This window comes from Crocodylus porosus, unplaced genomic scaffold (genome assembly GCF_001723895.1).
Source record: "Crocodylus porosus isolate Cpor-Errol unplaced genomic scaffold, CroPor_comp1, whole genome shotgun sequence".
NCBI lineage: Eukaryota > Metazoa > Chordata > Crocodylia > Crocodylidae > Crocodylus > Crocodylus porosus.
Genome location: NW_017728911.1, coordinates 18,145,774 through 18,159,954, shown reverse-complemented (window position 1 = coordinate 18,159,954; position 14,181 = coordinate 18,145,774). Strand labels below are relative to the sequence as shown.

The 14,181-nt window shown below is 41.7% G+C and overlaps 1 protein-coding gene across 1 annotated transcript in view; it reads left to right on the top strand.

Moving 5' to 3' along the window:
- Positions 1–14,181, top strand: part of UNC13C (unc-13 homolog C) — a 517,638-nt gene that overhangs the window by 421,302 nt on the left and 82,155 nt on the right. Inside the window, exon 24 of the mRNA XM_019533546.1 lies at positions 11,573–11,661. Coding sequence (XP_019389091.1) covers positions 11,573–11,661 — 89 coding nt within the window. The remainder of the gene's footprint in view (positions 1–11,572; positions 11,662–14,181) is intronic.

Genomic DNA, 14,181 nt, shown 5'->3' with positions numbered 1-14,181 from the left:
CTGGTGCTCTTTCCTGCCAAGGCAGGGGGTCGGACTAGATGATCTACCTAGGTCCCTTCCGACTCTAGCTACTATGAAACTATGACAAGGTTAAAAGCCTTGGTCAATGAAGGCGACATAGAGGGATTTCCTTTTTTCCCTACATTTTTCTAGGCTTTGTCTCCACAAATATCTGTGGTGTAGCTACTAGCTCTGAAGCCACACCGTAACTCAGGGTAATTTTGGTTAGCAAGGATCTGAAGTCTTCTGAGCACCACCCATGGAACAATCTTCCAAACAATGCTTAATAGTGAAATGCCACAGTAGTTCTTAGAGTCTCTGCAGTCTTCTTTACTCTTGTACAGAGTGACTATATTGGCATCTTACATACCCTGTGGCACTATCTCTGTTATCCAGCAGTGAAGCCCATATTGGTGAAGCTACAAATTCTCAGTTCAACACCTAACCCAAATAAAAAAACAGGTGGGCAGAAGAGAACAGATAGTAGTATAGGACCTCACAAGGCTGACCCCCTGTCCACACAAGGAAGCAGGTTGTACTTTCAGAAGATACAATTGCCACAGCAGTCCTGCTGTCAAGAGAGCCTCTGCCAAAGAGACCGTGGAGGACTGTGAGTGACTTGCCTTAAAAAGAGAGCAGTGAGAGTAAGTTTTCTACATGTTAGTATGGACTTTTACTTTCAGCAGTGAAATGTGTAGAGGTGCATTTTTGGTATACTTTATTTGATTTAGCATCTTGGGGTTGTCTAAAGTTTGCCTACAGTTGTTTCACAGAATAGGAGAGAGTAACTTTTGCCACTGTAGACTTATTTAATCATCCTTACAGCTTTCTTTTTCAGACACAACTTTGCAGGTGTAAATGAGAGAGGCAGACATACTACATAAAATGGGAATTTTTACAATACCACCTTTTCAAGTCAAACATTAATTATCTTCTCTAAGCAGTATCTTTTTGTCTGTAAGAATGTCATCAGTAGCGCTGAAGTGCCTTCAGAGTACATGGTGCTACAACAGGGAGAGAACAGCAATTATGGCAGAAACAGCCACTGCTGACTTTACAGTTCCCACTATAGTAGATGGTTTTCATTTTGATTACAGCAACATTCTTTTACTGATGCAGAGACGAATTGAGTTTGCCTGGTTAAATGAACTGGTCATAAGTAGCGACCTACCAAAGTCAAGGCGGCAAGCAGCCGATTTCATGGACAGGTCATGGGGCCAGCCATCATTTTCATGGGCTTATCATGGTGGGGTCCCCCAGCCTCTGATTAGTTAAGGGGGGGCCAGTGGCTCCACCCCTCAGTGCCAGTTGGTTGAATGTGCTATCATATGGCTGCAACCCTTGTAACTAACTGGTTGAAAGAGTGTCATATACTGGCTATATGACACTCATTGCTGACTGACCGGGAGGGCTGTCTGTCATGCGAGCACGTCTCACTGCTGATTGGTGGAGAGGGGTGGGGCCACATGACAGGCAGCCCTCTTAGCCAGCCAGTGGCGAATGACAGGGGTGGCAGCCATTTTGGCTGCTCCCCTGCATGGTGGCAGCTCACTCCTTCCTCCCCCCTGACCCCCTGCCCCACAGGCTGGGGAGCCAGCATTTTATTTTTAGGAAGTGGGTTTTTTTCGCAGATTTTGTTATCATTGCCCAATTTCACAGACAATGCTCGATTTTGTGATTTCTTCTAAGTCATGAATTGAGTAGGTCCTTAGTCATAAGAATTGGTCACCTGAAATCCATATGTTTGTTCACAAAATCATATGCTATTACAGAGATTCAGAGCAGATTAACGCATTCCTGAAGCCTTAAAAAGGTGCTGTCATACACTGAATTTGACCCCAAATCCACATATTAAGTGATGTGAACAGATTACAGACCCTGGTGACAGAGCCCCTTTCAAAAAGACTGTTCAAGGAGGAACACAGTAGCAGTAGCAGAGATCAACTGTAGCCATGGCGTTTCTTAATGCTGTTAGCTCTATATAGTTTTGAGTCCAAGCCTGTTGCTTGGACTTCACCATGATCCTCCTTTTAAGATGTCCTCTTCCTTGAATGTGGAAGTACATCTCAGTATTGTGCTATGACTCTCCCTCTACTATGAAGGCCATGCTACACTGCCTGTGTGTTGCACAGTAACTTTTTTCAGTCTCAGAAGTGATATGTACAGGTATTAGAATGAAAACTTAAAACCAGCCTCCATTGCTCAGAGGCAGACGAACTCCATCCGTCCCCTCTGTCCCTGCCACTATGGCGGTGCTCCAGTGCCCTCGGGCGGGGTGGGAGAGGGCAGGCCATTGGTACTGGCCTTGCCCCCCCGCTCCATCCCCTCCATCCCTGCTGTCATGGCAGTGCTCCACTGCTGCCTCCTTTCCATAATGCTCTTGGAGCCCTCTGATTGATTGTTTCAGTAACCAATAAGAATGCTCCAAGAGCACTGCGGACAGACAGACAAAGCCCTTTATTATCTTAGGTATTGAAGATAGATTTACATTATCATTATAATGAGATGGAGGGTTTCAGTCTTTCAAACCAAATATGTATGAATAATTAAATACAAGTAGGGTACCAACTCTGTAATAAACAGGATGCTAGTGATATTCCCAAAGAATAGCCAGATTTTACAACTGCCATAAGACTTGTCCTGTTAATTACGGTGGCATGCAGACATCATCCAATAACTGTTCCTGCACTCAGAATGTGCTGTGATCTGAATGGCTTCAAGTGATTCAGTCATAATATGTATTGTCTAATTCTTTAAACTGGGCAGGTATATTTCCTTGAGTATGAAGTTTATCATCTAAACTGCAATGCTGTTAGACATACAAAGCTAGACTTTGAAAAGCAAATAATTATTGTGCTCTGCGAAACTGATTTTCTTAAAGGTTAGGCTGATTTATTCCCATGCACACAAATTTTTAGATAAATGGTGAGCACTCCATTTCAAAATGTAGAAACAGTCCAGGCATTCCTGTCTGCACTTGATAACTTAAAAACACCTTCAACATTCTGCAAAAGCTTAAAGTTATCACATTAATGCTCTTTACAATTGAAGAACTAATGAGATGGTAACATCTCAAGAACCAGGGGATTGAAAGTTGAGTTTAGTTTGCCTCTCTAAAACTCATTATTTTTAATAAGACTTAGGTTGAACAACTAATTTACATTTTTTCAAAGAAAAGTTTGTTATGGATTCTATGCCCCCACTCCTTGTATTAAGGTGTCAATAAACATCACTGTATCTGGTAGCTTTTCCAGCACAAACAGGAAAGATGAGAAAGAAAACTTTAAAAACAAGCCCATTTTGTCCTCTTTCTAAATCATAGACAAAAAGGGGCAGAAACACAGTTTTAGTACTTTCTTGCAGGTCATATTTAAGTGCTACCTTCAGATCACAAATTGGACCTTTGAGTGAATCCCAAGTCTTTGTTCTGTTCAGAAACTTTTGCTGAGAAAAGGATGAGTGCAGAGCTCATGATTTTGCCCCTAGTGATGAAGTAGAGCATAAGCTACTTGGCCTCAACAGGCTATAGTCAAAATTTAGTTTGTTTCTATCAAGAGAATTTCTTGAAGGAAAATGCATTCTTGTTCAATTTTTTTCCCTTTTTGAAGTGCCACTAAACTGTTTCCCCTTGAATTGGAATACTTAATCCCCTAGACAGTCTAAGAGCAGAACCTCTTGTGGCCAATTTGCCTTATTGAACTGGTGCTTATAAAGAAAGGAAACAAGCAATAAAACCTGTCAGCAGTTTCATTGCTGGGTGAAAATAGTTTCCCGTTTTGCTCATGGAAGGCATTTCAAGATAGATGATTTTCAGCAGAATAAATGAGGCCTGTAACAGTTAAAGTAAAAACTAATTCCATATAAAATTAAAAATTTATAATCTTGTCAGCTGTACGTGGTGAAAGAGTGTTCTTTGTCTGTCAAACTGCGCAATCTAAATGGCATAATCAAACAATAGTCCCTATGTTGTGAGCTAGCCTCTTGGCTTTGGTGGGGCAAGGATCTTCATAAAACAGAAGAAAAAGTAGCACCGTGCCACAAGGCATTAATTTAAAACAATCAGAGCAATATAAATATCCATACTGCAGAAATACAAATGAGCTCCCTGCCTCCCCTGCAGGCCAGCAAGAAGGGTATTTAAAACAAAAAATGTTCCCAATAAAAATAAGACTCATCTGTCACAAAGAAAATGAGAAAATGTCAAGAAAAAGGTATCTGAAGCCCAATATTTTTTCAGTTCAAAGACACATGGTTTCACATACATGTAGAAATGTTTGCTTCAGCACCCTTTTGTTTTTTGTACAAATGAAGGTGACAAAATATTATCACTGAGTTAGTTTTACATACCTCACAAGCCCGCATGGCTGAGTGGTGGTATGAGGAAAAACTGCTGTGAGTTTTGCTGATTTCTTTGTGTTTCTTTCCAAACATAGACTAGAACAGCAATTAGTTACAGCAATTCAATAAGTCAAGAATTATAACAATAAAGAAAATAAAGAAGACAAAATAATGTATCTATTATCTATAGATTCCACTTTCAAGGAGAAGACCAGCTTAGCTTAACAGGGAACTCATCAGTAAATTAAATCACAAAAAGGAAGCTTATAAGAGGCATACACATGGTTCTGATTACCTTGATAAGACTCCCATTAGCTGTGCACACAAGTGCATTGCTGAAATAGAGCCTGAGTGCTCAGCATCCTGCTGCCCACATGAAGCAGCAGCAGTGTGGGTGCCAGGCAGCTAAGGCCAAGTCCCGCTGCCTCCCACTGCCCTGTACTGCATGGGGAGGGGGCTGTGCCATGAGCCCCTGAGTGCCTCGATCGCTGCTGCCACTGCTGGTAAACTGTGGGCAGTGCAGGAAGCTGAAGCTGGGTGGGGGAGCAATGGGGAGGGGGGCAGGAGCTGCGTGGGGGAGCAATAAGGAGTCTGGAGCCAAGCAGGGGAATCGCTGAATAGACTCCAGCCTCCCAATCACTCCCCCACTTGTCTCCAGCCCCCTACTCATTTTCCTGCTCATCTCCAGCCTCTTGATCATCTCCAGTCTTGGGAGGCTGGAGATGATCAGGAGAATGAGCAGGAGGCTGAAGACAAACAGGGGAACAAGCAGGAGACTGGAGACGAGCAGGAGGCTATGACCTGTGCCAGCATGTGGCCGCAAGGCTGTGCACCTGCCAGACCCAGATGGGGAATGCACAGCCAGTAAAGGCACCTCCACCTCTGGGCCAGATGCCAGTGGGCTGTGGTTGCACAGTTGGCCTTTGTGTAGCACTGCTGCCCTGTGTGCCACCACCTGGCCATCTGGGCAGCTATTGCCTGGAATATTTTCTCAGTGTGGTGGCCTGCTTTGAACCATCAAAGCATGTACTCCTGGCCCTAAGTGGCCAGGAGCTCAGCCACCTCCAGCTGGGTCCCAGGTACCAGCTCAGAGCAGGCTTCTCTGCCTGGGTCCTGCCACTTGCCTCACTAGGAGGAATTCTGGTGTTCCCTATTTAAATACTGCAAAATCCCTGATAAAAAAAATCCCAAATTCACTCTTTAAAATACCCTGAGAGAGAGATCCCTCAGGCAATGTTTTATTGATACATTTACAATTTTAAAGCAATTTGGAAGCCTACCAGTGCCTCCATCATTATAATAAAATAAATTCTAAATATCTATACAGTTTGGCATTTACTTTTGGCTTTTCAGTCATAGAAAAATGAGAGCTGCCCCTACCACCTTCACTCACCAGGATGTGCAGCACTGAGCAGCACTAATATGCCAGTGCCCAGCCCCTGCCCTTGCCCCTCTCTCTCAACCCACAGCCTGTCCCCTGCCCCAGTCCGCCCACTTCTGACCCACAAGGCCAGGTATGTGGGTGAGGAGTCTGTGGGAGTGGCTTGGGGGTGTGGTGGGGACATATGGAGAGGCTGCTCAGGAGGGGTGGGTCTCCTGCCCCCTACAGGGTGCAGCCCTCCTACACAGCTCACAGACTTCCCCTCACAGGGCCCACAGCCCCCCAACAGGGCCCACATGCCCCACTGCAGGGGCTACCTCCCTCCCGCAGGGCCCACATGTCCCCCTCTCAGCCCCAGCCCCTCAGGCAATGCAGCACGGGCCAGTGGAGCTCAGCCCCAGTTGCCTGGCACCCACACTGCTGCTGCCACATTGCACAGGTGTAACCTGGCTTGGCAGGGTGCCACACAGTGCCACATGCTGTTGAGCAACTTGGGCCGCTCAGACTGAGCGGCGCTGCAGCCCAGGTGACAGTTCCACATACCGCTGAGCTGGGTCCTGCCTCCATGGATCTGGTGCTTCCTGAGGTTGTAGGGCCTCGTGACACTGCGGTGAGCTGGGCTGGTCCTGTGACGAGCAGCACAAGCGGTGCTGGCTGTGAGCCAATTGGGCTGTGCCGTGCAGCAGGGGAGCTGGCAGCAGGCGAGTTTTGGGCCCTGCAAGGGGGGGTGGGACCCTGTGCGGGTCCCAGTCCCTACTAACTGGGAACAGCTCCCGGGTCAACCTTGCACCGCTCCTGTTTGCCTGCACACAAATGTAGAGTGCTAGGGCAACAGGAGGCACCATAGAGATGCTCTGATTGGATGCCAGAGTATTGCTGGAGGTCCGAGCCCTGGCACGCCTCAGGGCACAATGAGGAACCATGCCCTGCTCCACTTTGCTCCCCAGTGTTTTTATTTGGTACCTGGACATCCAGGTACCAAGTTTTCAGCCCGCACTGCAAATATGCAGTGTGGGGAACATTTTTTCATTCTCAGTGTGCCTCCTGTGGTATTTCAAACATAGTCCTTTCCATCTCTTCCAACTGTACGCAATGGATCCAATATGATAAAGGTCTGGGGGGTTGGAGAAGGCAGTTCCTAATTTTGGGCATCTACGTATCTGTACACAAGGTGTTCTGGTACCCAGGAGTGAATGAGGATGATCTAAGTAAAGAGCTGCTTCATCCACAATGTTTCAGTTTTATAACCCCATCTTCACTTAAACAGATTGGAAACTGAGTGGCTGCATTCTGGGTATCTCTGAAAACTATTTCCCAAATTCTTCAGAAGTTGTTTCTGATCGTTATCTTACACTCTGATCGTTGTCCCAATGGATGTGGATATCTGGGCTAGACAGTTACATCAGTGATGTGTTTGGTCCCTGAAATACATGTTTTAATGATAATAGGTGACTGAGGTCTGTACCACTTTAAAAGTGTAAGAGTCAGTCTTCTTAAACTGTTAGTACAAGTAACATTAGTAAAAAGAAAGTGTTTTTTGTATCTTCTAAACTTCTGTGCCTGTAGTCTCTTTACCCCGCCCAATGCTCAGCACTCTTGCCTGACATTGCAGCTGTTATCCCTAACAACAACCTTCATGACAGAAAAAGTTGTCCTATTTGTTATTACTTTCTTGGGAGGCAATGAACCCTAATTGATAGCCCACTTAACCAGAGTTCTGGACACCTAGGTTCCGATTCCTGTTGCTGGAATTAGGCACTGTACGTTGTTCTGCTTCAGATTCCTCCTCTATAAAATGAGTCTGAAAATATGTATCTATTTTGTAAAGAGTTTTGACATCTACTGATGGACAGCACTATATAAGAGCTAGGTATTATTACTATACTGTGTTATGCTGTAATGCCAAATCAGCACAAGTCTTATTGCCTTTTAGCTTGATTCATCCAGTGCATTCTCACTTCAGTATAGCACATTCCTTACTTAAAAGCTTTGCTTTGCTAGTTTCTAAGAACTAGCACTGTTGATATACAGTGTATCAGTACAATTTGTTGAACATGCTGTCAAAATAATAGACCTTTCATAAGTACAAAAATTTGTTTGATTTTATATTGTCAGCATTATACCACCTTCTCAAAATGTAGTTATATTGGACTTGAGTGTCTTAGAACAGGTAAGGAAGAAGCAGTAATGTATTGTAATTGCTTCCCATTTCCCCTGACTGTTATTTCTTCAGTTATTTCATTTTATGAGTAATGCATCAGAGCTAATAATTCACAGTTTGCATGTCAACAATCCTATGGACTGACTTATGCATAAAGCAAAGGTCCTGATGCTCAGATACACTCTGGCTCCTTCATGCTACAACCCAGCACATGGCTGCCCTAGAAACAGCTAGGTATTGAAGAAGTCACCTATACAGGAGGATCCTTTGATCCACCATGGTAGATTCACCGGAGTCTCATACACCGCCACCCCTACCTGTGATCCCAACAAATGGCACAGTAGGGGTGAACATTGGATACTTCTGCATCCAACAAATCACTGACTACTATTTGAGAATTACTCAGATTTATGCTGAGGACTTGGCTAGCAAAAAGTGAGTAAAATGCAAGCCTCTGAATCATGCCAAACCCATTTTGGCTCAGAAGCATATTAGACCAGGCCCTGGCCCACAGACCAGATCCAGCCCACAAAGCTGCATCATCTGGCCCAAAGAGCTCTCCAAAGGTCTGGAAATGATGTGGCAATATTGCCATTCCCCCATTGCCAGATTTTCAGCCCCATGGGGAATGACTGGATCCAAGTATGCAGAGTCCGGCTGGTGCAGAGCTGAATCCAGGTGCTCAGATTGGGCCAGCGTGCTAGACTATACTCACAGACTGACTCCATGTGCGATGTGTCCCATGGACTGAGCTCACACCATTCATGCAGCCTATCGGGTCATAAGGTTGGATGTCATCACATTAGACTGAAATGATGACAATGGCAATGTTATCCTATAATCCTTAGCGCATTATACTACCTCTAGATATACAGCCTATAAAAATTAATTAGCATTTCTCTTTGCATTCTGACATCTATAGATAATAAATTGACATCTATAGATAATCATGAACTCTGCATACATACAAAGCCCAGTTTTCTATTCACTGTACACAAGCAAACTTGTTTTTGTACTTTGTAAGCAAAAACACTTTATAAACATTTTTAAAACTTGTATGCCCCCTAACACCTGTGGACAGACAGATAGTAGCATTCATGCATACAAACCCACTTTGGCCGAGAAGGGCCCATTCGAGATACATTTAGAAAATAAACTAAATTGATCAGTTATAAATACCTTTAATACAAAGTAATGTCATTAGCTTCAATGCATCTAGCTGAGACGACTTCCAACTTGTGCTTTAGGGCTCTGGCAAGGCTTTTGTACACTTTTCCTGGCTGTTGTATTCTAGCCAATGCTCATTAGTACAACTTAATATTTGATATTTGTTAATATTCACAAGTTTAACATTTGCTTTATTTTGGTACAACGTGATCATTCAAATATTTGCAAGAATGGAAAGAAGTTGGATGTGACCACCCTGTAAACAGAATCATTGTTAAATATAAATTACTAGACACAGGAACTTCCTTGTATTTTTGAGCCATCACTTTCCAGTTTGAATCCTTCATTAAGAGTAATTTGCTTATCTTAGTCTTGCCAAGTAGAGAAGATGATAATCTGGAACGTTTTCATGGAACGTAAAGCAAGAAACTTTCCTGCAGTGAAACAGGAACAGGAGGAAGAGAAATAAAAAGCCTTTCTGCACTATGCAGTGGAACAACCTGGACCAGCAGTACTAGCACCAGCATTAACACAAGTTTTCTCAAATTTAAAAAGTTAGAGATGAGTCAAAGGCACAAGGATTTCAGTGTAAGCTTCCTGTTCCAGGGTTTTGTTCAGTCTGTTGTAGAAGCAGGGACAAGTATGTAGTTTGGTGATACTCTGTTTGGTCACATAGGTTGACATTCTACTTCCATATGGTTTTCTAAGTTGCCATCAAGTCAAACATGGGGAAAATGTTACCCTTGGACTTCTTGTAGCTTCAGAAGTGTTTACCGGGCTTTCGCTTGGGATCATAACTTCCTTAGTGTCCCTGGGTTGTATTAATAACATTAACAAACACATACCTATTTCTTAATCTTAAATACAAAATTGTTTAAAGCCTAGAGGAGACCTATTTCATGGAACTATTCATGTTAAGAACACATTAAAGTTAAGTATCTGCTATGCTGGACTGAGGCCTTTAGGGCAATCCAATTTCTTGCCAATGTCAGACTTTTGTCAAATTTTTAATTTAAAAATCTGATTTGCAGGGAGAAGTGATACACTGTTGTGGTGGGCTGTTGTTGACATATTAGTTCCCTATAAGGACAGTAAGGATGGTCTTTTGGTAAAGGCACAGGAACAGGAATCCCTCAATCTACATTATTTTCTATGCCCTGATTTCCTGTGTGGCTTGGGGCAACTCCCCTAACTGTTCTATGCCATAGTTTCTTCATCTCCCAAATGGGGATGACAGTTTTTACCTATTTCACCAGGGTATCATGAAGACAGAGTGACAAGCACTCAACAAGTGACAAGCACACATTTAAAAAATACAGATATCAACCTGATAACATATTTTTCCAAATGCAAAATTCTTTTGAAATCATTCAGTAAGTTACAATAAAATTACTTCAGGATTGAACCCAAAAATCAGGGACTACCACTGAAAACTATTTATGAACATTTTAAAACGGAAAACTCAAAAAGGGTATGTCAGTTATTAATTCATATTAAAAATGATTGATCCTGGAATTCTTATAGTCCTGTGTGTCCTATGATGATCGCAAACATTTTTGCTAAACTCCCAAGATTCAAGAAGACAAAAAAAATCTAACTTTTCTACCTCAAAAGCATTTATATGATGATTTCCAAAACAAGATTTGAAAAAGAATGCATAACAGATACTGGATACCAATCAAACCTGAAAGAGTATGTGTGCCTTTATAGGTAAATGTCTGTGCATGGATCCCTACCCCTATGTGTGAGAAGAGATCTTAATGTACAATTAATTGTATCTCCCACACTCCACTTCCTCCTGAGATGAGAAAGAAATATTGGTGTCAACTGCCAGCACTCTCCCCATTCCTCATAGAACTAGCCACCACAGAATTTTATTGCACTACACTAGACTTAAAGCTATTATAGCCTGTATGCCTCTTAATAGCTTTAAGGAGTGCAAAGAAAGAATGAAAATTAATGGATTCCCTCCCCTCATAGCCTATAAGTAGAAAAAGCATGACTAGTCCTTAAGCCATCTTCCTCATTGCCAGATGCTCTACTCTAAACTGCATTAATGGAAACATTGTAGAAACACCTTTCAAGTACATTTTAAAAAAAATGCCATTTACAAAAGAGGAATATGTACAAAAATAAAAACGTATCAAGTGCATATTAAAAATGAGCATAGACTTTTTATACACCATCTTGGCATATCTAGCATATATATCAGGTAATTTCTGAAATTCATATCATCTTGTGGAATATTGGTGCCTTCTGTACCATTGTACAGCAGTGCTGCTAATATTTCTTTTTGTCTCATGGTTTGGTAATTCTTTGCTATTTCAATTTGAACAGTTTCCTTTACATTAATACAATGCTACAGTAATTTTAAATGGAAGCTAATTATTCAAATTCTGTATTCTGGCAGGTGTTTCTGTGTTTGTTTTCCAGTAGTGTAATTTAACATGTGTATGTTATGACTAATCCTAGTCATGAATTGTAACAGATTAGAAAAAATAACATCACTTGTAATATCTTTGCAGTTGGATCCGGAAGCTAGCATTGTCCTAAAAGAACTTCAGGTGAAACTCAGTAGTGTCCTGGATGAACTCAGCATTACCTATGCTGCAAGGTAATAAACCTATTTAAAATATCTGTGTGAATGGTGACTTTCTGTTATGGTTAGTCCATTATGCCTCAAACCACAAAGAACTGTGCCTGATGTAAATGTAACCAATTGATTTAGACTGGTGACAGTTGTATGTCTTTACAGCTTGCTGCTGTTGACCTAGAATGGCCTACATACCTCTGTGTGTGTATGTTTGAGCAACTGGAAATGTATAGTAGTATCCTCACCTCCAAAGGAAACTAAAACTGTGTGATGACATGAAAGTATTAAAGAGACATGCCTGCCAGTTTCAAGAAATAAAAAAATCTCATTTCCTCTTGCCAGATACCACAGTCAGCTTCTTTTTACTGTGTGTATGTGCAGGTGGTTTGATTCCCTGGGGCAACAGCTTTCAGAAGTAGCCTGCCCCAGCCAGGGAGGCGGCTGGTTAAGCCTGCTTCAGATGGTCACTAAGCATAGCTTGCTTGGCTCATTTATTCTGTAGGAATCAGCTAGTGAGCTTTACTCTCAAATCTATTCATTAATCAGTGTGCATGCTGCTGACCTGAATGAGGGTGGTAGCATGCCAACTATCTGTCTGCTATGTTTTGAAAAAGTATAAAGGTGCTTTTGCCTCTGCTTGGAAAGGAATATAAAAAAGAGAGGGTATTCAGGTGCTTACAAAAGAGAATGGCTGTGACAAGTGCTCGCTTGCTGTAGTGAGGTGAGTGACATGTTTAAGTTTTCAATAGCAGCTAATGCTAAAGATGAACAATCTGTGTGAATTGTTTTCCTTTTGTGTGTGTGCTTTCCCTACCTGCATGAAAAGAATGTTGTACTAAGTTTAAATAAACCACAATTGAGGATTACTTACTGAAAGAATCATGACTGCCTGAGTTCATTAATAATCTGAGATGAGGCAAATAATATTGAAAATGGGGTAACTTAGCAAGAAAGGAAAATGTCAGGTAAGAATTAAGTAGTGGATAATACCCATGCTGGTTCCCTTTGGCCTATTCTCTCCATGTTTTAAAAGGTCACTGTCAAATAGATGAAGCCTCAGGATTGAATTTTTCTAAAATTGATGTCATCTTCTGTGTGAAATAACGTTTTCAGTTTAAAGAAAATATCTATAGCCACATTGTTAAAACAAGAATTTGTGATCCTTGGGGCCAGTGGTATTTTGAATTCTTCTGTAGACAAGCCAGGAGACAAAGCACTAGCAACCTGATAACCCTTCTCCCCGGGACTGTGCTGACATAAATAATGCTGTTAATCAAGTTGCTCAAAGGCCCTCATTCATGCTTTATGCATTATTCTCTCCCTTAAATACGTTCATACAAATGTTGATATGTTATGCTTGTTATGTCTGATAGCCAAAAACTAGCAAAGGATCACCTCAGTAGTTTTGTTGCTTCACTCTGAAGAAAACCCTAGGAAGCCTTCCAGTACTTTGAGTCATACCTGTTCCTTTAGAGGCCTGTGCTAAGCAATAGTTTGCACTGAGCTAATAAGAAGCATGGGCAGCAATTTGCCAAGAATGAGACTGTCTAGCTACAAGCAGCAACCACTAGTAGGATATATGAAAAAAAGAACATCTCTGGCAATCAAATTCATTCGATTAATTTGAGATGCAACAGTGCTATTTATTTATTTACAGACATCCCTTTATTCATATTTGTACTATGGAAATCTGGTATCTAATGGGGAAGCTATTCCAGAATTGGTGTGTGATTACATTTTATAGACCTTTTCCTGCTTACCAATAAAATGTGTTCATTGTGTCTTTTGTATTGGATTTTTCATGATGGGTGAGCTGAAATAGCTGGGGTTTTCATCGTTTTCTATTAATTTTTTGGCTTCTCTTTTTCCCCCCCAATATTCTTCCTTTTTTTTTTTTTTCAAACTTACCTATTCTATTTATCAATGATAACTTTTATGACTGGTTATCATATTTACTGCATCTGTCTTGCCGTACTGTGGATACAACAAATATTTAGCTTTGTTCTACTTCTCAAATGTGGTATCTGAATATCTAGTTTTGTATTCTTTAAATGTATTGATTGAATTAAAGTAGTCCAAAATTTACCAAAAAGAAAAAATAACTTCAATATCTTTTTCAAATTCCATACAAAGATACAGCCTAAATCTGCAGTCCCATCCATCAAAACTAAAAGTTTGAGTGACCATGTTGGATTAGCAATGATGTCTGCCTTACCACCATGTTATGCTATAATTAAAGACTCAGATTCACTTTCAATACATATATTTGCCATCAGAAAATGCTCACTAGAATGGCTACAATGAAATGGACAATATCAAAAGGGAGAAATGTAGCAAGACAGAAAAACACAAAGGCAAGAGTAAATAATTATAGATGAACTATATGACGGGCCTGACAAAAGCCCTAACAGGGGGGCTGAGCCAGTCCAGACCCAGCAGGGTATAAAAGGAGATTCTCCAGGTGACCAGGAAGCCAGCAAACAGGGGCTGTGAACAGGGTAAACAATTCGCAGGAAGTTTGCAGGGCAGTTTGTGGGCTCT